Below are 24,653 nucleotides of genomic sequence, written 5' to 3'. Positions count from 1 at the left end.
CTTGTATGTCTGTAATAGAGACCAGTATGTTGACCATGGAAAAATTTTAAAAATGGAATTCCAAAAGGTTTGTGTGGTCTCGGTGTGCCTTGTCTGCTATGTGGGAGGAGATTCTGTGCTCAATCCAACTTCATCCTACATGCCCAGCTGCCCCTCATGTTGGGTAGGTCCTCAATGTACATGGGCTTTTTATGACTCCTGGGAGTGCATCAGTGGCACCGTCCTTTGATCATCCACCACCAGTACACTATTGTAGAGGATCTTCCACCCGCCCATCTCACCTTTGGTGGCCTAAATATGTTAAAAAGAACTACTTGGTGGATATGTTTTCCAGGATGAGTACACATCTCTATAGTGGACTACAACCTTTCACAGAAACGCATATTATCTTCCGCAGCATCACAATTCTGCTATTCGTACTTTACTAATAAAATCAAGGAACTTAGCAATCGCACTCAGTATTGAGGTTTCACACACGTGAACAACCCCATTGAGCAGCTCACCCAACTCCTGTTAAAAGTCTCCAGACCTGCATAATTGTTTGCAAACTACTTTTAATGTAATACATTAAAAAAGAGACTCTGACAAGAATTTCAATGTGATTTAGTCTCTCTTAAAAAACGTAAATCCCAGAATTAATGTATTTAATATAGAAGCAACCAATCCTGGTCACTTCACATCAACATGCAATTTACTTATTCAGATACATACATTCTGGCAATCTTAAAAATTAACAAAAATCATACATTTGCAGACTACACATGTGCTGCATTGAGTAATACACTTCTAACGCATCATCCGTGTCCTACAAACACACATACTAGAGTATTACAAAGAACACGCACAATGGGGCGGGGAGGGAGATTTCATTGCATGTTGCTGATGAAAGTTGCATCTCATTATTTGGTGCTTTCTATCCTTTATAAGTCGGCTTTCAAAGAAACATATGTCCTACTCTCATGTAGTGCATGGTTGTTGTTTCGGGCCCCCCGACAAACTGGACACCCTTCATCAGGACTTTAAATTTGTACTTGAATACCCAGAAATAAATCTATAAAACGTGCTCCACTGATCATGTACAAGACAAATTTCTAGACCCAGCAAGTATGGTAGCTCTGTGATTTAGACAGTGATTTAACAGTAGCTTCTACAGCACTCTTGGTAGTGTTCTCTCTAGTTAATCATCCCCAATCAGACATTCGGATTCCCTTTTTATTTCTATCACATCTCTTCCACAATGTATTTCATGGGTGTCATTGCTACTCATATATTGGTCCTGCTTCCCACCATTTGTCCACTGAGCGTCTCTTATCCACTTGAAAGTTGCTTTTATCACTTCCCACTACTGCACATAATAAAAGAACTTCTTCTGGCAGAAATTATTTCTCAAGTGATTTAGTTCACTTCGAACATGTCAACAGAAAAAAAAATGCCCAATTGCTCACTGCTTGATAATCTGATCAGCCCATTTGAGTCTCTTGAGTGTCTTATGGCGGAGGTGATAAAATATTTACTCTGCTTAGGGTATGCATATTCCCATTGCCTCAAAACAATAGGGCATACATTCCTGTTCCTTACCCAAAACTGAAATGCAGTAAACAATCAAGGGTTTTGACTTTTAAACAGAGAGGTTCTTCCTTGCCCCACACCAAAGGTCCCATTTTGGAAATGTAATGAAATGTTCTGAGATCTTCCTCCAGTTACCAAGCTATATTCATAGTGTAATTCTTCCGAGGCTACCCAGCAAGGCATTGTAATTGAAGGTAAGAAATTCTTTCTTCTTTTAGCACTGCGATGACAATTACTCTGATGCTTGTCTCAATCTGGCGAAAGGGAACTTTGTTTACTCAAACTAGGGGGCAGATTTACAAGGAACTGACGCATCTGCCTAGATGCGTCAGTTTCCTTGCGCCAGCGCACAAATGTCCTCGCACCAACATGGATGCGCTGTATTTACAATACAGTGCTCCATGGCGTCAGAATTTCTGACGCATCTGTTGGGCCAAAAGTGACGCATTGCTGGAGTTGCTCATGAAAGTGACGCAATGCCAGCAATGTGCCACAACAGATAGGTGAGTTCCATTCAAAAACCCCAGTGTCAGTCCTTATGCCTGGCCTGAGCAGGCATAGGGATTTTGACGCAGTGAAGGCATAGAGTTGTCAATTTCAATTCCTTCGTTCTACATGGCTTTTTGTGTAGGAACGCACACCCTGCATACATTATACCCGACACAGGTATAATGTGACGCAGGGCTTTACAGCGTGACACATCTCTCTAGATGCATCAAATTGTAAATTAGCTGCATTGTTTACGTTGCAGCTGCCTCACAAAAGTGACACAACGGCCCCCAAAAGTGTCGCAAGGGGCTTGTAAATCTGCCCCTTGGTATTTCACACTGTGTTAAGTCACATTGAAAATCTTTACCTTGAAACATACAAGCTACTGATTTTAAGACTTTTCATTTCCTTGCCACAGGGAGTACCTAGCCATCTTTAAGAAGACAGTCGCCATGCACGAAGTCTTCCTGCAGCGCTTGGCTGCACACCCCATACTTAGGAAGGACCACAACTTCTATGTGTTTTTGGAGTACGACCAAGATGTAAGTATAAAGATGCTGTGGGTTAGAGGGGAAACAGTGGTGGAAAAATACACAGCAAACTGTGTGTAGGAAGGTGAGTGGGGAAGTATCGAGGAAGATGTTAGTGCAGAAAGGCAGCGGGCATAAGTACAGGGCAGAGGGGATTCTTGCAGCTTTCTCATTTGTTTTTCAATAGAGTACCATGAAAAAGGGTGTGCAAAATGTACTGATAAAACCCTTGTGACAATGTATATGTACGTTGAACAACCAATAAAAAGGTTTACCAAAAAAAATAAAACCCTTGTGACAAAAACTTTATGGCTAATGTATTTCTATGTAAAAACTCAAAAATATAGTTTTAAAAAGCTGAATATTGCCACCTATGCCTCTTCTTAATTTAACCTTTAACCTAACCCATAGCTGTGACTCCAACCTTAACCCTAGCACTAACTCTTTGACACATATTATATTCCTTAAACATACTCTAATCCTTATACCAATCTCCAAACATGACACTGACACTAGCACAATCTTGATTCCAGCTTCTACCATTAGCCTAACAAGGATTACTTTTTCAAAATTATTTGTAACTAATGTTTATTGTTCGAATTTTTATATTTTTGAACACAGTTAACCTATAACAACTTTTTTTTAAACATTTTTATTAACAAATTGTGGGTTAAATATTTTTTAAGCACATAATATTGTTTTTTTTTACTTTGTGATATTAATTATTGCATGGCACTTTTCTACTGCAATGCTTATCAATCACAGCCATTGATTAAATCCTCTGGCTCTGTTTTTAATGCATTACAATCACTAGATTTTTTCACTTTTTGGGAAGAACGAAGACAGTGTTACAAGACCTTCATGATATTCAAAAACATTATACAACCACATCGCAGAGAATTGCAAAGCAGGAATATGTGTGGTATGCAAGGGAGTAAGTGGGACAGCTGCCATGACACCTTAGTGATGGGTAACCGGAAAAGCACTGGTTTTCCTCACTTGCCCTCATCTTTTCTGGGTTCATCCATTCACAGGTTAGGCACATTCTTCCTTATCTGACTCTGTCTTGGCTCTGTCTTTCTGTCCATTTTTCACAAAGAAAGTTATTGCCCATTCTGCGCTTATCGGTTATATATGTTTCTGATACATAGACCTGTTCACTCTGTCTTACAGCTCAGCGTCCGCGGGAAGAACAAAAAGGAGATCCTAGGAGGATTTCTAAAAAATATTGTGAAGTCTGCAGACGAGGTTCTCATCACTGGTGTCTCAGGACTGAAGGTGAGAAAATGTATATGTGTAGTTACTGAGAAGAAAATAAGCATGTTGACAAGAAATGCTTTACATAACAACTGTACTACGTTAAAAAAGGTCTAACACTGTTTGGCTGATAACAGATGGTTTATTTTTTGCTGAATGCAAGATGTGTGTGTTTTTAAGTGACAGATACAGATAACTAGCAATACACAGTCTGAGCAACGTAATTTATATACATATGTTTGTATTCACATTCGGGATAATGAGATCATAGGAGTAGAAAAGGGAATTGGTATATTTAGTTGTGACAACATTTAGGCATACATAGGTGAGACTAAGGGGCACATGACAATGGCGGTCGGACGAGCGTCCAACCGCAATCGCTGCGGGAAGGAGACCGGCCGGCTAGTCGTCGCGGTCCCACCCGACATATTTTGATTAGACCACCGTGTAGGCGGTGTGAAAATGCCTTTTTCTACTGCAGCTTGTGCTGCTGCCCTGAAAAAGGCATTTTTGTGTGTGGGGGCACCACTTACCAGTGGCCATGGGGAACAAGGGCCCTGTTTGGGGCCCCCAAAGTCTGTTTCTGTCTGCCTATTCATGGCAGTGGGACCGCCATGAAAAGGCATTTGGAAAGGGACATTGTGATCCTGAAGGCAGTGGCTGAGCAGGCACCGCCTCCATTCAGGATCACGATTCTGACTGCCGCCCCGATGTTAGGGTCCTACCGCCTGCATCTGTATGTGGCGGTCGGCCAGCGCCAGCTTGTCGGTAGTGGTGCGACCAGCATCGTAATGGGCCCCTACGTTTTTGGAATGCAGGAAAAGAGGAGACGCAGTGGAGTTTAATTGGCAGATGAGGAGCTTAAATGAGAGGATATGTAAGGCTTCAGAGGGAGTCTTGAGGGCCGACAACAACATTTAGTTGAATGAAGGATGTGCGAAGGTACATATTTTGCTAGAATTTGATATAGTTCACTGGAGTACGGAACATGTATATTGTTTTGGTATGTTATTTAGATTTGTATAGTGCATGATTACCCTGAGGCGTCAAGGCACTGACTGCTCTAGAGCACGACCTGGTTGCCCTTCATTTTTGAAAAGCCATGTTTTAAGCTGTTTCCTGAATGATAAGAAGGTCCCCTAATACGGGGAGGGAGGCTGAAAAACAAAAAACGCTGTTTCTAATTTGCCCTGTTTTTGCAGCTAATAAGTCGATTTGATGACAATAGTAGGGTGTTGAAGTGCATGTGGAAAGGTTGAAAAAGGTTATTAAAGCAAAGTTTACTACTTCGTCCAGCGGAAAGAATGACTGATGAAGAGGGCCTACTACTAGGCATTTTCTGGAGTCTAACTTTTTTGCAATGAGTGAAAAGAGTCATTCTTGCGCCTTATGAAAGGGATGGCTGATTTTGTGTAGATCATGTAATTGGGTTTTTGGGAGAGGTGGATGTGGAAGTGCTGTGGGATTCCAGTGTCATAGTTGGGTTGAAATGCACTCCAAGGTTTCCGGCTAAAGATATAGTGGTGAGGGTGTAAGGAAGAAACAGGACCGACATCAACAGATTTGAAGGTTCTCATTCAGCTGGGCACTAAATAATTTAAATGTTGAATGAAAATGTTGAATGAGTTTAGCATAAGGCAATCAATAGCCATCCAGTTGTGAATGGCCTGGAGGTAGTGCGAGGTTTTAGAATGGAAGCCAAGGCTTAAAGTTGCAAAAGAGAAGAAAATGTGTGTGTCATCGTCATATAGATGGTTCGAGAAGCCTAATGGTGAGAGGATGTCTTCAAAGAACATAGTAGAATGAAAACTGCAGAGTCCAGGACCAAGCCTTGAGGAACACCAATTGGGAGGGGAGTGATGCTAGAGTGTGATGAACTCTATGAGACAAAAAAGGATCAGGCAGAGAGATAGGAGAAAAAAACTGTTGTTTCTTTGGTCAGTAGTGTGTAAAGTGACGTGTTGAAAGAGAATGGCATGTTTAACAGAATCAAATGTCTCCGAAAGTGCAAGGTATATTAGTTTGAATGGAGTTTTTCTATGGTGTGCACATATGACGAAGTTGATCACTTGACAAAGTGCAGTTGAAGTTGAGTGGAGTTCTAAAACCAGATTGTAAAGGGTAAATTAGTTTATGGGAAGTAAGAAATGCTGTGAGGCAATGAAAGAAAGGCATTCGAAGATTTCAGAGAAGAAAGGAAGTTGTGAAACAGGGTGTGAAACTTCTTGCTCATCAGTAACACGGGGAAGTTCCAGTCAGGGTTCTCACACAGAGCTTTGTTCTTTTCCACAAATGGAGTTGTGCATCACTATCCTTGTGGGAACACTAGTTCATGTCGATTTGTCTGTTGCCCAATTCTATCTCTTTGCTCTCAATTCATTTTCCTGATCATTCCTCTCAGGTATGATAAGGTCTAATCTGTCCCTTAAGGCTTTCCTGCCACCTTTCCTAATAGGTTGAGAGGTCCTGTTGGCAGAGGAAGGCAGAGAGAGTATCAGGTATTCTTTCTTCCACCAAGGAGCATCATTACTATGGCACCTGCCTAGGGCTTTAAACAGGTGTTGGAAAGAATATGCTCACCTCTTTTGGAACTGTCCTGAAACGCCATAATAGGTTGCAAGGGTGACCACTCCCCCTTTAGTTCTTGTGGGTCTTCTATTGGTAGCACCAGGTTCTGCCTTTCTGGATGCCCTGCCCTCCTAAAGCTTGTGTCTGTCTCCATCCACCCAGACATTCCAGTTGTAGCGGGGAACGCCGACCTGCTACCTGCAGGCCCAGGATCTGGTGAGGCCCACATTGTCTTTCCCCACTGCAGCCCAATCCTACCTTCTGAGACATGCTTGAGGTCAGCTCCCTTTCTATGTGACCATACCTCCCACAGAACTGACACATAAGACCCTCCCCCCCCCCACATTTGCAAGTCCTGTACTCCATTGCAGAGGTTGTGCTTGTGCCCACCGGCGACATTGAATCTATCTCTGGGGATGAGTACCGAGGACCACCCTCATCTGTCTCCATATACATTCCATCCTTTGTACTCACTCTGTTTTGAAGATGTGAATAAGATCAGCCGCGGTCCGTGCAGGTAACAGTGGTGAGGCGGTGGGGCCAGGTAAGGGGGGATTTTGCGGGATGATGCAGAGGGAAAATTAGATAAATAATTAATTTTCCCTCTTCATCATCCTTCGAAATCCCCCTTACCTGCCCCCACCGCCTCACCGATGTTACCTGCACGGACCGCGGCTGAATAAGATACAGTGTTTGTCACGTGTATGGGTGTGGAGAGAATGAATGTTTACAAGTGAATGACTGGAAGGAAGTTCATCAGAGGGTGATGAGTGGTTGAATTGTTCAAATCAAAGTTGAGCTCACCTAGAATGATGATGGGGGTTGTGAGTGACATACTGCCTAAGATGGTGATTTTGGTACTAAACCAAGATGGTATCCAGAAAGACTCAATGATCCCAGGGGCTGGTAGATGATCACAATGAGGACATTAGCTTAGGTAGTGGTAGTGATGGAATAGAATCTGGGAGTTTATGTATGAGAGGAGCAATAGTTGTGGCAGACTTGGTAAGGAGGAGGCCTCACACACCCACACCAACTGGACGGTGGCTTAAAGAGGCCCCAGCAGACTTCAATTTCCATTTACACTGCCATCCGGATGATAGAATTACATTTATGTCAGTACCTCCTACAGTGGAAGTAGGACTATAAAAAAACACCACCTCCTCCAGTATGCCAGACAGTTACGGCTGACTGCGGAGGAGCGTGTAGGTACATCCGCTGCGCAACCACCTTGACGAAGTAAGTAACATTACTGCATGATGCTCGGCCAGTTTTGCTAGGACTGCCAACTGCTATTAATAATGTAGAAATTCTCACTTTTTGAAAAAAACAGGCTTTTTTAATTTTAAAAAAATTGAGATATGGGGTATGGTTTCTTTGTTATGATGCAATACTCCTTTCTCATGATCCACAATAGGTTCGTTGGGCTCACTTGCGATGGAATGTGGGGTGCGAGCCGCAGGATTCTGCGCGTTTCCCAGCACTCCTTGTACAAACCTGATATTAGTAGGCAGAAATCATTGCATTTTATGAAAATAAGGTTCATTATCCTGTTGATCTTATCTCCCAAAAGGGGTTGCCTCCCCACTCAGACCATGAAGTCTATGAAAACCTAAGTGGAAGGAAGGAACATTAGTGAAGAGGATGTGGCCTTACGGCTAGAGCGGTCGACCTCAAAGCTGGCTAACCTATTTCGAGTCGCGGCAACGACGCTCAAAATCCTGTGAATCTGGACAAATCACTTAATCTCCCTGTGTCTAACAAAACAAACATTGGCATAGCCAATAGGTCTCGCTTTTGGGACCTTATAAGTGTTCAGTTATCCAGAACAATATCCTTGGTGCAACATCAACTGTTGCATGGCTAAACACATAAGGTCCCAAAAGCGAGACCTATTGGCTATGCCAATGCTTGTTTAAATCCTTACTTAGGTTGTTTAAGTGGGTGTGTGGTCTGCATTGCCAGGGTATCTAATTGTGGACAATAGCCCAGATTTGCAATATACAGCTTTTAAAACAGCGTTTGACTGCTTAGAGGTACAGAAACCTTTACTGTGGAACCCAGGATCGGCCCTTCCATAAGAGAAAGGAGGCTGCTACCCCATGGTGCTACCATGACGTAGCACAAAAAAAATACCTGAAAATGATTTTCTAATAGGGTGACAGGGAGGCACTCCAGTGGCAAAATGTTGTCTTGCCTGCAGTGTGGAAAAACCTTCTTCATTTCCTGATTGATTGATATAGTAATAGTCTTCAAGAAGGCTCAGCGAGCTATTTGCTGGCACTTCTAACTTCGATGTAACTTGGAATTCACATGTTTGAGTCCTTAGAATGGTGCCTCGGTAGTTTATCCTTCTGAGGTTGATAATTTGACTGCCATTAAGGTGGGTGATAAATACACCTTTATTTGCAGTGCTTCGAAACTGCTAAATTGTGGTGGTAAACGCTATACGCATACCAATTATTGATACAATTGGTGTGCTAATGTATTGACAATCTTTCCCCTGGCCAAACAAGTGCCTGGATTGAGGCCCAGGCTGCCACAGAGTGCAGCACGGGGGCAGCCGCGCACACCGCTCTGAAGTAACCGCACGCCCTCGAGTCGCACTATACCAACCTCCACACAGAGAAATCAACAGATTACAGCTCATATCTGGTCGTGAGGTTTGCTGGCTGCACTTACTGTGTTTCCTCTCTAAAGCACTTTAGTGTCATGACTATTTGTGCTCGTTTACGGCAGGTATTGATTATTGCTGCACTGGGGGCAGGGGGTCTGCTTGGCCTCTCATTGTGCCCTTAAAACGGGGAGGGGGCTTGCCATGTTCCAACCCGCCCCCCCCCACCCCCAGCCTCCACACCCGCATTAGACCCTATTGGAGGGTTCGGACGTGGGTTATCGACCTCTCCTCTCAAATCTGAGTACTTACGAGTGGCCAACTAGAGCCAAATTTTGGGAGGGGCTACGAAAAATGTGTGTGGGGGGGGGGGGGTCTGACTCTTCCAGTGATATACAGAGTGGAGATGCAGGGGCTCTAAGAAGGGGTGAAAAGTAACAAAGCCTCATTAACACGTAAATGGTCTATTAAAGACCTGTGAAGTACTCGGGTGCGGCTGTGTGGGTGCCCGGGAAGCTGTCACTCAGCCCGGGCTGCCACACACGACGGGAGGGTGGGGTGGGGGGCGCTGAAGCCCTTTGAGACCAATGGGCGTTGCGCGCCTGGTACTTCCTAAGCATTCACTAAGGTTGCATGGTCTTTCCAGCCTGGTAAACCAGCAGTAAAGCCGGTGAGATAGCTCAGTGGGTTGAACCCCAGTCATGGGTGTAACATGTAGGGCACAGATTCGAAAATCGCCAGGGCCTACTTATTCGTTTATCCTTTCCAGGTAGATACACGGTGTTGTACCACTGAGATGTATGAATGTTAGCACCAAGAGATGACTCCGCTTGATCGAACCACGGCTTTGGAGCTCTGTGAATAACAGTGATGTCATACGTCAAAGCGTCGAAACTCAGCAGGGCCGACTAAGCCCTTCATCCTTCGATGTGGATAAAAGGAGTACGAATGAGAGGGATAATAGGAACGCGTTTTAGCTCAAAAAGAACCCTAAGTTTCGTTTGAAATACAACTATAGATTCTGTGCAGACTTACAAGTAACCACGAGGTCTCAGCTTCGAAACCTGTCGTGGCCGGATGGATCTAAGTACATCCCTTCAAGCCTGTAGATAAAAGGAGTGTCATGAGAAGAGTGGTAAGATCGCCTGTTTCAACACCAAAACAACACCCAGTTTGGGTTGCACCACAGATGCGATGATCTGTGTTTAACTTGTTACAACTTCGAATCCGGCACCTCCGACTCAACGCTTCTGCCCTTCGAAACAGATAAAAGGAGTACCATTGAAATGGGTCAGAAGAGCATACAATTGACAGCAAATAATATTTCCTTTAAGACGGGCACCAAACGGGTCAGTCTTCCATCTAATAATGGGTTAATATCAAAATACGTGTCCAGTTGTGTTATTGTCCAGTGTCTGTTCAGACGCTTACACACCTCGAGGTCGTGCATTCGTCTGCTCGTCTCTCCTCCAGGCTTGTGACTTCTCATGTCAGTAGCCGCTCGTGACCACTAAAACACACAAGATGCCAGTACCTTGACCTTCTTGTCCCTGCTCTATATTAACTATCGCTCTTTTTCTTCAAAATTAATTTAAAAAAACCTTTACTCATACGCTTACCCATTTTTAAGGTTTTTCTACCTTGGACCTTTTTAGGCCATTTAGAACCATTGTGTTTCTCTTCACAGCACTCTTTAGTGGCCATACGTCATCTTTGCATATAAAACAGGTAGCTTCCTGAAAGCATTCCCCAAACGTGGACCCCGTCCCCTCTAATAGTGAAGTGTACCCGCTGTATTATTCGCTGAGGTCGGACTCTGATCCCGACAGCGGGGGTTCGCATATATGACCCCTGAATGTGTTCCACTTTCCCCATATCCGCTGCCATCGCCGGGGGCAACCCCTATTACCACATACCACCTTCTCCGCTATCATGGCGCCATCTAAGTCACGACACCACCATGCATGCGAGGGGGTTGAGTGCGCCCCCGGGTGTCGTGCAATATTTCTCTTTGCCAATACTAGTCCTATGGTCACCCAGGTTTGTTCGGCGTGGTTGAGGTCTGTATCTTCCCATACATTCAATAAACACATCTGAGGCTCCGGGGGAACATCATGACCAGTTACTCGCGAGACCGTTGCCATAACCTCCCTCCAATATCCAGCAATAGCAGGGCAGTCCCAAATAGTATGAAAAAAGGTACCCTGGAGGCCGCATCTCCGCAGGCAAAGCGGATCATCCGCTCTCCCTATTTTATGTAGTGTGGATCTAGTGTAGTATATTCTGTGCAGTATTTTAAGCTACACCAATTTTAGTTTGGATGAAACCGCCACCTCCCGCGGGGACGCCAACGCCTCCTGCCATTCGTGCTCATCCATGTCTCCTATCTCTACCTCCCACTTCCTTTTTAGAAGTTCTGTGGGGTCTTTTTGATGGTTCACCAACTTACGATACGTCAATGATATAGCTTTCTTGGTCAGATAATCTGTGAGCAAACGATCCTCGAGTGGGGAGGACTCAGGTGGGGTGGTCCCCCTAGGTATGGCGTTCCTTAATGCATGTTGAATTTGCAGAAATTTGAAGCTTTCCGCCCGTTTCAGCTGATATTCCATCTGCAGTTGCTCAAACGGGACCACCTCACCCCGTTTCCAGAGGTCACCGATCTTGGAGATGCCTATTAGGTCCCACCCCGCAAATTCTTTACTTAAATGCATCATGCCTATCGCGGGGGAGACCCATAATCGCGTTTGTCGAGTGATCACCCCCTCCCAACCAAGCCTGCGCTGTGCCGTGTGCCATATGTGTATGGTGTGTTTTGTGGGGCCCGTTAGTGTATTTTTCAGGGATTTATCGTACAAGGCGCGAAGTACTCCTGTCACCCCCATCTTATGCCTATCCATACGAAGGGCCGGATCATCCTGCGGCGCATGCAGCCATTGATTGATTACCGTGAGCTGGGAGGCCGAGTAATATAAACGTATGTTGGGTAGAGCGATTCCCCTGTCGTACCAACCCCTCATCAGTTTGCAGAGAGCTATGCGGTGGGGCCCGCCTTCCCACAGGAGACCACCCACCTCCGCCTCCACCAATTTAAAGTAGGAGTCTGGGATCGGCATGGGCGTATTTTGCAGTACATACAGGAAGCGCGGGAGGGCCATCATCTTGAACAGGGCTGCTCTCCCCAGCAAAGTCAACGGAAGGGAATGCCAGTGTTTGACATCGCTCCGGAGTCTTCGAAGGGGTGGAAGTAGGTTGCGTTCAAAAAATAGGGCTGGGTCAGGCGTGACGTCAATGCCGAGGTATCGGAACCCATTCTCCGCCACCGATAGTGTTACTCCTCTAGGGAGTTGTGGTATGGGTCCATGTAGGACGTGAAGGACTGATTTCACCCAGTTGATCAAATAACCGGATAATCTACCATATGATTCACAGATGTCAAGCAGGCTACTGATAGACCATTTTGGGCGCGTCAGATATACCAAGATATCATCTGCATAGAGCGAGACGCAGTCGTCCCAGCTCTCTGACCATTTCAGTCCTGTTATAACTGGATCCTGCCTAATCCTTGCCGCCAATGGCTCTAGCACTAGGGCGAACAGTAGTGGGGAGAGAGGACACCCCTGCCTAGTTCCTCCCACCCGCGGAAAGTCCTCCGATAGCCGTCCGTTCACCGGCACCTGTGCCAGAGGCGCGCTATACAGCAAACGCACCCATGCACAAAATTTGGGCCCAAAACCAAAACGCGCAAGCACCGCAAAGAGGAAGGCCCACTCCACGCTGTCAAACGCCATGCTGGCATCCAGCGATATAATAACTGCATCTTCCTGAATGCAGGGCCCACCGGCCAGTATGCCATGCAACCGTCTAATATTCATCGCTGTGTGGGAATCAGTCATTCTTGATGCAATATCAGTCAATCGTGGGGTAATTCTGCACATGAGTAAAAGCATTTACGGGGTGTGTGGCTTGCCAGCCAACATGGCGGACAGGGATCTGTGAAGGCGGAGCCGTTAATCCCCCATGCCTGCCAATTTGTCCTGCCATTATCCATCAACACATACCTGCTCGGGCGAATCCAACGTCGGAAGCTCTCCCGCACCAGTTGGGCTGCTCATAATGCTTCTGGACCTGCTGGGGCCGCGATGGTGACTGGGCGATCCTGCCGGCTCCTGTGTGCGCGCGAAGCATCCTCTGCATGTAAAAATGGACGCCCGCGCCTGAAGTAAGCTTCCAGCGGCGGTGGCGAAACTGGGCTCTGTGAGGTGGGATGAGGTAGCTGACACGCCCGCTCGGCGGTATACATCGGACCGCGCTGTTTGCTGTGTCTCTGGGTCTGCTGGGGCCGCGGTGGTGACTGCACGCTTTGCCGGCTCCTGTGTGCACGTGCGGCATCCCCTGAATGCAAAATGGACGCTCGCGTCTGAAGGCGGCTCCATGCGGGAGCGGCGGACCTGGCCACCGCGAAGCCGGGCAGGGTGGCTGAGGCGCCTGCTCGGCGGTATACATCGGACCACGCTGGCCCCCCCCCTCCTGCAACCTGGCAGTGCACGGCTGGTGGACCTGCCTGACCACCGGAGTGTTCCTTGTGCGGTCAGTGCTCCCGGTGGTGCACGGGACAGGCGCTTATGTGGTCCTGGGTCCCAGCCGGCCCACGGCGGTGGTGGTGAAGACCGTGGGGCCCTATCTGCTACCAACCTCCTTGCGGCGCTTTCGTACAGAAGATAGCCGCCCGCATTCAGCTGTAGTGACTGGAAGCGATGGTGGACTGTGGTTCTTGGCAGCACCAGGTGAAGTGAATATATCGGACCAAGCCGGCCACCCCCTGTGTGTCCGATGGGCGGAGCGCTTCACTACCGAAGTAGTCGCTGGAGGTGAGCGGGGCAGTCCCTGGCGCCATTTCGGCGGTATCGGGGAGGAGGTACACCTGGCGGGCCCCCACCTCCTGGTGAGGACCACACGGGGACACTGCGACCTGGAGGCCGATGGGACTGCCGCTGATGGTGGCTAATTGGGGTTGTCCCTGCCTGAATCGGACTGAGTGATGCTGGCTAATTGGGGTTGTCCCTGCCTGAATCGGACTGAGTGATGCTGGCTGGCACTCACGCTGGCGGCCACTGACACAGCATATGAGTTGCCACTTGGAGCCCTGAAGGTGGCGCACCTGGCGAGCTGCGCCGGCGATCGGTGTATGCCTCTGATGTGACGAGACTACGTGGGCCGGGCATACTTCGCAGAACCCCGGGTAAGGCTGGGGAAGAGGTGGGCCACCCCACACTGGACTGTGACGCTAGGGGTGGCGGCTCTTGGTGAGTGCAGCGGTCGGCCGGGCCATTGAGATACTGCAGGGGCGTTTCCTGCCGGGACGGTCTGGCTGTGACTCGGCTCCTGCCACACCTGCTGATCGCCCCCGAATCGTTGAGTGTCCGGACGGGTGATGCCAGGTCCCGCGCCGGAGGTAAGCTCGACAGCAGTGCAGCAGTTCCTGCGGAACCCAATTGGAGCGGACCGTGGCTGTCTCAGCGCATGTTGGCGTCCACAAGCGCCTGGTGGACTGTGTACTTGGGAACCAATCACTAACGTAGCGGCCCCCTCGCTGTCACACCGCCTCGGCTGGTGGCCATCTGCAAATGCCCACGGCGCAGCAACTCGTGATGGGTCATATGAAAGCCAAAATGCAACAGGGGCCCTCGTGTGGGAATGCTCTAGACCCTCCGTCTTCGTGTACTGGTGGCATGCCGGAACCCACACCCACGGCCCTAGCAGCAAAAATGGATTCCGTCCTTGCAGCGATGGAATGGATAGGTGCCGCGTTGGAACACACCAGAACCTCCCTGGAAACCAGAATAGATAAGATCGCCTCGGACTTCACCCTCCTGCACGCGGACCATCGTAAGGTGGCCGATAAAGTCACTGTGCAGGGCCAAACAATTAAGGAGCTCCAGCCTATCACACAAAGCCACACTGCAGTGCTGCAGGACCTACTGGATCAGGTTCATGAGCTGGAAGACAAGGTGGATGATGCGGAGGGTCGATCCCGCCGCAACAACGTCCGTGTGGTGGGCCTGCCGGAAGGTGAAGAAGGTAGTCATCCAGAACAATTCATGGAGCGGTGGCTTCGTGATCTCATACCTCAAGCTCTCCTGTCGCAGCAGTTCGTGATTGAAAGAGCCCACCGCATCCCAGCTCGGAAGCCTCAGCCGAGAGCCAGACCACGGCCATTCCTCTTTAAGTTACTCAATTATAGAGACCGTGACATGGTTCTCCGTGAAACGCGCAAGATGGATGCTCTCACAGTAAGCGGTAGCTCGGTCATGTTCTTTCCTGACTATACAGCCCGGGTGCAAAAACGTAGGAGCAACTACACTGCAGTGAAACAGCAACTCCGCGCCTTTGCAATACCATACTCACTGTTATTCCCAGCACGCCTGCGCATTACAGCTAAGGAGAAGACACACTTTTTTAATTCTCCAGAGGAGGCATGGGACTGGCTCGAGGAGTCGGGGCTATGGTCGGGCGTGAGGCCAGTGAACTCAAACAATGGCGCTGCAACGGGTGGTGGAGCCCGACGTCGTCATTGCCACGGGGACAGGAGGCTCATCCAGCCTGGGATCATTGCCCCAACCCCGGAGAACATGCGTAGGGAGAGATTGGAGGCTCTGGAAGCAGTTACCACCCTCAGCTCCCCACATGCCCAAGAACGCTTGGACCCCCGCATACAGACCACTCTGATGCCAAGCGGCTCTTCCTCGCCCTCCACTACCGCTTCAGATGACCTTATCCTACCGGTGGTGACTCCGCAAACTGCTGATGATCTTATCTGATCAAACCTTCTAGTGATGGCCACCATCATGGACAGCTCACGCAAGTAACCCACTGGCAGTCCCTGCTGGCCCCTGACTATGGCTGGGAGCAAGGGTGGATCTATTGTACTGGCGGAACTGTACGGCCCTCCTGGTGTTGGAGCGGCAGTGACCCGCCTGTCGTTGGCCGGGTCACGCATGCCCACTCATGGGGCCGGGGGGGAAGGGGAGGGGGGAGGACCCAGGAGGCGTTGCATTTCCCTTGGCCACCAACCAGACTCACGGTCCTTGGGCCCCACATGATGGCGCCAGAGTTCACGCTGTTGACACACATACGCAGGAGTAAGGGGGAAGGCTACGACATGTTACAGCTGGCACGCACACCCTCACAGGTACCCTACTGACCTAGTTTATGCTACTCCATTGCTATAGAAGTTTGGACAGACATTACGCAATGTCTGCCCCTGATGTTACAATGTTCTTGGTTTCTCAGTTGTGTTTCTTGTTGCAGCACTCCAACACGATATCGCCGGACCTTGTCCCTTGCCCCTTGCCCCGCCTGCTTCCGCCTTAGCCCTGGCACCCCTATCACACTGGCTCACTCGCGATGGCGCGCACTGACATAATTACGTGGAACATCCATGGCATGTACACGCCCTCACGTCGGTATTCCATCTTTGCATACCTTCAGAGACACTCTGCGGCCATTGCCCTCCTACAGGAGACACATATGACCCAGCCGGAGTTAGACAGGTTGCGCAAACGCTGGAGAGGCCAATTATATGGCACAGCCTATTCAGCACGTGCTCGGGGCACACTGATCTGGGTGCGGGCGGGTACCCCATTTGTATGTGCAGACACAGTGATAGACCCCGCAGGCAGGTACACTCTAGCTCGGGGAACACTAAACAGCCAGCAAATACTATTGGGCTCCATTTATGCTCCGAACATCGACCAACCCTCATTCTTGGCACAACTGTCCCAGCCCCTTACGCTGGCATTCTTGGTTACTGGGCGGGGATTTCAATTCGGTACTAGATAAACACCTGGACAGGTCCTTTCCACCCCTCCGTACCACGCAGGCTGGTTCAAACGCCCGGGCCCTTGCCGGATGGCTTTTACATTGGGCGTTGCTAGATGTGTGGCGTTGCCTGCATCCTGACACTCGTATATATTCTTACTACTATGCGGTGCATGATCTTCACGTGCGATTGGACAGGGTGGTGGGCTCCCAGGCACTGTACCCGCTGATTGAGGATGCTGAGTATTTGGGGCGTACCCATTCGGACCACAATCCCCTGAAGCTGCCACTGAACTGGGAACCTGGTCGCCCCTCTGTACTCACATGGCGTCTTCAACCCGCCGCGTTGGAACATCCGGAATTTCGTGCCTCTCTGGGAACGGCTATCCTGGAGTATTTTGAACTGAATGAAGGGACGGCGAGCAGTGCGCTGGTGGAGTGGGATGCCCATAAAACGGCTATCAGGGGCCACTGCCTTGGTGCAACGTGGAACAAACTCAAACAATTAGCGTGGTCACTTACTCACATCGAAACGCAATTACTTAAATATGAGCGAGACGGCGAAGGAAGGGGTGGCCACTCTGAGCATTTGGCACACCTTCGGGTGCAGCATGCTGACCTTCTGGAGCGTCTGCGCTGCCACAATTACACGGCCCATACGGCACGCACTCATGCCAAAGCCGACAGGGCAGGTCGCTTGCTAGCTTGGTTACTTAAGCAGGAAAATGCCCACGCCCCGATTGGGGCCATACGTACGCCCGAGGGCCCTCTGGTTTACATGCAGCGTAAAATACACCGGGTGATGTCGACCACTATGCGCAGCTGTACCGCTCCATGGGGTGCTGCTCCGGGCTCGAGCTGGACGGTTTCTTGGAAGCTGTCCGCCTACCCACGGTCCCCGGAGAACATCTGGAGTCGCTTGACGGCCCCCTTACCTTAGAGGAGATTGGTGAGGCGATCGGCTCCATGGCCACCGGGAAGGCGCCGGGACCGGATGGTCTCCCGGCTGAATACTATAAGGCCTACAGGGAGTCCCTGGTGCCGAAACTGCACGCTCTTCATTCCGCAGCTCTCGAAGAGAGCGTTCTGCCCCCTTCAATGCGCGAGGCCTACCTGGTGTCCCTGCTTAAACCAAATAGGGACCCTGTGAGTCTGGGATCATACCGACCCCTGGCTCTACTTAATGTGGACTATAAAATATTTGCCAAGGTGTTGGCGGAGCGCTTGGCGCCGGTGGTGCCCCTATTGGTGCACAGCGACCAGAACGGATTTGTGCCTAAGCGTAGTACCACACTGAACCTGAGGCGGTTCTTTAGGGTGGTCTTGGATATTGTGGCCCGGGGCGGATTGTCTCGTACTGGATCTTGAAAAAGCCTTCGACTGTTTGGAGTGGGGCTACCTCGAGGCGGTGCTGATGCGATACGGACTGGGCCCGGGGTTTCTCCAGATGGTCGCACTCCTGTACAGGAACCCTTCAGTGAGGGTAAAAACTGGGCCCTACATCTCTGCTGCAATACCAATCTGCAGGGGCACCAGGCAGGGGTGCCCGCTTTCGCCCCTCCTGTTTGCGCTGGCAATTGAGCCCCTAGCCACGGCATTGCGCGCGACACTAGAAGATGGTATCCCCCTAGGGGACGTGACACATCAGGTGTCACTGTACGCAGATGACCTTCTGGTGTTCGTCAGAGATGTTAGTAGCATTCCAGTCGCTCTAGAACGCATACTGCTTAACTTCGCCGCTCTCTCAGGACTTAAGGTGAATGCCACTAAGTCCTGTTTGTATGCGTTTGGAGGGGATATCCTGGACCCAGGCTATATCCTGGATGGCGTGCGTGTGCAGTGGAAAGCGGACACTTTCCGATATTTAGGAGTCCAGATATACCGCCAGCCGGCAGACCTCATTGAGGGCAATTTGGGCAGGGCTGTGACGACGATTAAGTCCCAGATGCGTTTTTGGAGCACGCTCCCACTCACGGTCACCGGCAGGGTAGCCTTGTCCAAGACGGTGATACTGAAGAACTGGGTTTTTAGAACCCAGCGGCGCCAGGGGCACGCCCAAAGTCTTCGGGTTCACCTGTCTTAGAATACAGAGACACAGGATACTTCTTGGTGGCGTCAGAGATCAAATTTATTGGCTGCAGCCAGTAACAGAAGTCCTAGAAGTCATCACGGTATGAGTTCTCAGGAGACTGCTCAAATTTACAAAGCAAGTCATCCCTTTTTATGCCAGAAACATCACATTCCAGACAAACCCCCGTTATTTTACAAATTGTCCAATCGCATGTAACCACACCAAAAGTATCGCATGACGGTAAAACCCACTTTTCAGTTGTCCGGCCCACGATCAATCATCGAACAATCCCAACATTCTTCTTTAGACAAGCCGGACAGACCCATAATAAAGAGACCACAACCCATATCATAAATGGACCATAAAAGAAGAAACAGAAACAGATAGAAGTAGGATGGGGCATGTTTGTGTGCAATAAAACCTTACGAGATCCCGTGCTCTGAACCTTAATCAAGATCAGCTAGCGGGCGGGAACGGGTTTGGCAGGGTCGGCCTCAGGCAACGAGGTCAGTTCACTCAAGTCACGTAGGAGTCAGCACAAACTCGAGCTAAGGTGAGCCTGACCAGAGAGCTAGTTTAACCACAGTCATCGGCCTATGTGAGGGCAACCACAAAATGGCTACCATGCGCAAAATGGAACCCAGGGTTCGGAACGAAAACCCTAAATACGCAGTGAATCCATTGGTGTAATGTGACGAAAACACACGTACTAGCCGAACTCACTAGTTACGGTTCGCTGTTACCAAAATCGTAACGGAACCATGATATTTATAACGCAGATTCAGATTTCACGGAACCTCAGACCCTCCTTTTGCCCTTACATAGGCAATCTCAGTCTGCATCTGAATTGATGTCGATATTCATCAAATCATCAAGGTGCTGTTGAAGCATCATCTTATCTCTCTGTACCTTTCTCAAGACAGGCGGTCTCCTGACACAGGTAGTAGCACAAAGGCCACATATGGCAGGACCCCACTGTACACAGAGACAACACAAGAAAAGAATCGCTAAAGCCACACCAATGATCGATAGAATCCTCCATCCCCAAGCGGATAACAGTTCCCAAAACCATCCAGTTAACGACCAATCTCCTCCGTCCGTATGTATTGACTCGGAGATCTTATGTAGCCTGGGGATGGCCACGTATACTGTCGGAGCATTATCTGGAATGAAAACGCAGCAACTCGATTGGATCACTTTACATACTCCACCTCGAACTGCAAGTATGACATCTAAAACCATACGATTCTGCAATGTCATAAGGCAATCCGCTTGAAGCTCAGCTGTCAAATTATTAAGGGCACCGGCAGTTTCGTTTATGGTGGATTCAACCACTCTCGTCAATTGCCGCAAGCTCCTACTGTTAACCATAGGTCCCCAAAACGGTAGGAAACCCTTAAAGAAGTCTCCCACTTCTTGTCCAGCGGTATCTTCCTGATCGAAGACACCCCTGACAACTCTCGTCTTGTGGTAATCTGCGGCAGCAGTATACGTAGGAGGCAACAAATATCCAACATAACACGTTCCCGAAAAATCAGGGGGCAACCATGTATATGCTCTGTTGTAGCAAACAAAATACGTACCCTTGGCTGCCAAAAGCGGCGGGGAAGACTGAGATGTAAAAACGTACGTCTGAGTACAAACACTCTTCCCTAACTGAGCTTTCGGATTCCTGCCAATACCTTGCAGACAAAAATGACCTCGTGGGGTACGATCCAAATCGGGGGTGACCTCTTTCGTCTCTGCTTTTCACTCAGGCTAACACTGTATCCAGTCGCGTTCCAGCCAACATAAGCTAGTAACTCATCTTTGGGAATAGTCCTATACGTATCGATATCCCTACTCATATTCGCAATTCCCTTCACCAAGGCTTTATTACTCGAGTTATCTCTTATGGAACGCAGGGGATAGACTTCGATAGCGTAAATGAACATCGTCTGGAAAGCCCATAAAGACCCATTCTGACTAAACGGCAGTACCAGATAGGGAATACCTCTATCCGTAGTATGTGGCATAAGACCACACACCCAACAATTAGTGATGTTCACTACCAACTGATGTTGATGCAGAAGCTGTACAAATGAGTTATTTACAAATTCTGACCTTCTAATCTGCTCGTGTTTGGGTAAGATATGAAAGGAATGCAAAGAAGTAGTAATAGGAAAAGACGTAGGTTGGGAAGTGGGTGCAGAAGTCAATTGGGTAGAAAAAACAATCCAACCCACCAAAGCTAACGTCATGCTAAGAAACATCATAATACATGTAATCGGAAAACATTTGAGATGCATTATCCTGCATAGTTTCATCTTAAAGTTCGTTTTCTCAACAGCTCTCTTGACCTCAAAAAACTCCATCCTCTCACCGTGCTGTTCGCGGCGGTTGGTTTTCTTCTGCTAAGGAGTGCATCTGTCAGTCCAGGGAACGCCCTAGGACCAACCAGAACCATTGACCTTGTGTCTACACGGCTGCAATCCCAAGTCTTTACACCGCGACCTTACAGCTGAACCCGGATGGTGGTTCGAAAAAAGGAAAAAAAAGGATCAAAACAGTTTTTCGGCTGAGAGAGTGCTGTTCTCAAAAATGAAAGGAATTATTTGTTCTTTATTAGTCCATTGTCTCTAGACCGCAGGTTATAACGACTTTTATCAGGCTCTGTCTGACTTTGAAACAACAGTTCAGGTTCAGTGGTGTCCAATCTTAAAGGTGAAGGCACAGCTGCTTGCAAGACATCGTCATCTCCTTTCTCAGACCTTGTCCATACCAATTCAGCGTCGCTAAACGGTGTGAATTTCGGTAATCTCTCAGTTTCGGTGTTTGCGATGCCTTCGCGGATCCACTGGTCGTACGGCAGTGGTAAAGGTACCCTCTTACAGTGTACGCCGTGGATCCAATTTCTTTTTCCGAAGACTTTTACAGATGTCCTTGTAGACAACAACACCTGGTGAGGGCCCGTCCAACGGGGCTGATCGTTCTTAGTCCTCTGAAAATTCTTTACCAGGATCCAATCACCAGGATTGATAGTATGACCTGGGTCCACAGATGCTGGTGGCAAGCTATCATGAACCTGTTGATGCAAGACACGCAATTTAGCCGTCAGGTCATACAAATTGTCCACCAACACAGGATAATCGATGTCACTAAATTTAGTTGGTCTCGGCACTCCCCACACATTTGCCGGTCGACCAAAAACAATTTCATACGGACTAAGTCCAATTCGGGAATGCACTGTAGTTCTAGTTGACAAAAGTGCCAATGGCAAGGCATCGGGCCATTGGAGACCAGAACTCGCCTGAATCTTGGCTAACTTCAACTTCAGAGTGCCATTATAGCACTCCACTAAACCAGCTGATTGGGGATGATTCGCAGCGTGGAATTTCTGTTTTATGCCCAAACCCTCACATACTCTCTTCATGATCCTGCCCACAAACTCACTTCCGTTATCACTCCACACCATCCTTGGCAACCCGAACCTAGGGAAATATTCTTTGAGCAAGACTTTAGCTGTGGACAAGGCAGTATTATCTTTTAGGGGGTATGCCTCTACCCATCTAGAAAAGGCACAAACAACTACAAGGACGTATTTCAAATTGTTACATCTTTCCATGTGGATAAAATCCAATTGCAAAACCTCGAACGGATACGTCGGAGGCGCGAAGTGACCAGCTGGAGTTGGAGTTCCCTTACCAGGATTATACATCAGACACACCATACAGTTTTTGACCACATTCTCCGCACACTTGGGAATTCCTCCATTCTCCCACGCTGGAGCCAACAGCTTACAAATCCCTTTCGCACTGATGTGAGACATTCCATGTGCCATCGTAACCACCGCAAGCACATACGCATCGGGTAACATCCATCTTTGGTGTCCCGACAACTCAACCCAACAACCAGTCGAATCCAATCTACCCGTAGTTTCTCTCCACACGTTTTTTTCACTCTCCATAGCTTTGGCCTGAATCGATTTCACACTCTCAATCGTATCCTCACACATTCCAGCCGCGCCAATCCATCTCGCAGGGCCTGCAACATACATTCAACCCATCATATTTTTCGCTGTTTCTTTCGCAACTTCGTCCGCAAATGCGTTACCACGGCCAACATCGTCCATAACCTTTCGGTGAGCACTACACTTCACAATCGCAACTTGCTTCGGCAGAGTAAGTGACTCAAGAAGCTCATTCACCAACTGTCCATGTTGGATTTTAGTCCCATGCGACGTAAGAAAACCTCTCTCTCTCCACAAGCGTCCAAAACTGTGTGCTACACCAAACGCATACTGACTATCGGTATATACATTCACTCTCTTTCCTTCAGACAAGACACACGCTCTTGTTAATGCGATAAATTCCGCTGCTTGTGATGAATTATAGCTCACTCGTGCAGTTTCAACAATCGTACACAATGTCGTCACGGCATATGCCGCAGTCGTATCACCATTCGGGAGCTTGTAGCATGACCCATCAACCCATAGCGTACCATTAGGAGGAGTATCTTTTAGATCAACTCTACCCTTCGTTTCCTCTTCTGTCCTAAGAAAGCAATCATGCTGTTCCTGACCATCCCTATCCACAGAAATCGGCAACAATGTCGCTGGATTCAATACGTTACACCGTTTAATGTGCACGTGACTGGCCAAAAGCGTCAACTCATAACCCGACAACCTTGCACTAGTAAGATGCTGAGTCTTTGTTCTGTTCAATAAAGTATCCACTGCATGTGGAACCATCACCACCAACGTATTATCCATCACCAACCCAGCAGACTGTCGGATAGAAACAGCCGCTGCTGCTATAGCTCTCAAGCAACTCGGCAATGCTCTAGCTACCGGATCCAAAGTCGACGAGAAATACGCACATGGACGCTGCTTCTCACCAAACTGCTGCGTCAAAACTGACAATGCACATCCCTCTCTCTCATGGACGTAGAGTGTAAAAGGCTTACTGTAGTCAGGAGTACCCAACACCGGAGCAGAACACAACGCATCACGCAATTCCGAAAAACTTTTATGACAATTGTCAGACAAGGGAAGAGGACTCGGTGTATCCTTACAAGTCAAAGCCAACAAAGGTTTTGCCAACAAGGAGAAATTCGGAATCCACTGCCTACAGTACGACGTGATACCCAAGAAAGCGCGTACCTCTCTCTGCGTACTAGGCACAGTCATTTGAGCAATCGCTTGGATTCATTCTGGGGTCAACCTTCTTCCTTCCTTCGACAAGAGATGACCTAAGTAGGTCACTTCTTGGCGACAGTACTGTAACTTTGAAGGTGACACTTTATGATGCAAATCAGACAAATGTTGTAACAACGAAAGAGTAGTTTCTTTACAAGTTTCCTTATCATCAGCAGCCACTAACAGATCGTCAACATACTGAATAAGAGCAGCACCCGCAGGCAACACAAAAGTATCAAGCTGCGCCAGGGAGTTTAGAGTGCATGATATAACTCTTCGCTGCACCAGTATCCAAAAGAAAAGGCTCTACCACACCCGATGTAACCACTGCAACATAAGGTCCATCCTGGTCTACTGGAACTGACACTACTCCCTCTCTTTGTCCTTGGCTGTCCTAGCAATCATTATAGCCAGTACTCTCACTCTCAACGTAGCAATCATCAACATAATATTGCGGAGATCTGCCAGTCTGTACGTTCTGCTGATCAAAATAATTCATAGACGTCTGTGGGGGAAAAGAACGTTCGTTCTGAGGGAACGCGCCACGTCCTCTACCCC

General features: G+C 48.4%; 1 protein-coding gene across 2 annotated transcripts in view; it reads left to right on the top strand.

Moving 5' to 3' along the window:
* SNX32 (sorting nexin 32) overlaps positions 1-24,653 on the top strand; it is a 288,534-nt gene that overhangs the window by 94,763 nt on the left and 169,118 nt on the right. For both annotated transcript variants that reach the window (XM_085625843.1, XM_085625844.1), the window contains exons 5-6: positions 2,477-2,600; positions 3,762-3,866. In XM_085625843.1, coding sequence (XP_085481969.1) covers positions 2,477-2,600; positions 3,762-3,866 — 229 coding nt within the window. The remainder of the gene's footprint in view (positions 1-2,476; positions 2,601-3,761; positions 3,867-24,653) is intronic.

This window comes from Triturus cristatus, chromosome 9 (genome assembly GCF_964204655.1).
Source record: "Triturus cristatus chromosome 9, aTriCri1.1, whole genome shotgun sequence".
NCBI classification, from domain to species: domain Eukaryota; kingdom Metazoa; phylum Chordata; class Amphibia; order Caudata; family Salamandridae; genus Triturus; species Triturus cristatus.
The sequence above is the reverse complement of the archived record's forward strand: the minus strand, read 5'-3'. Positions and strand labels throughout refer to the sequence as shown.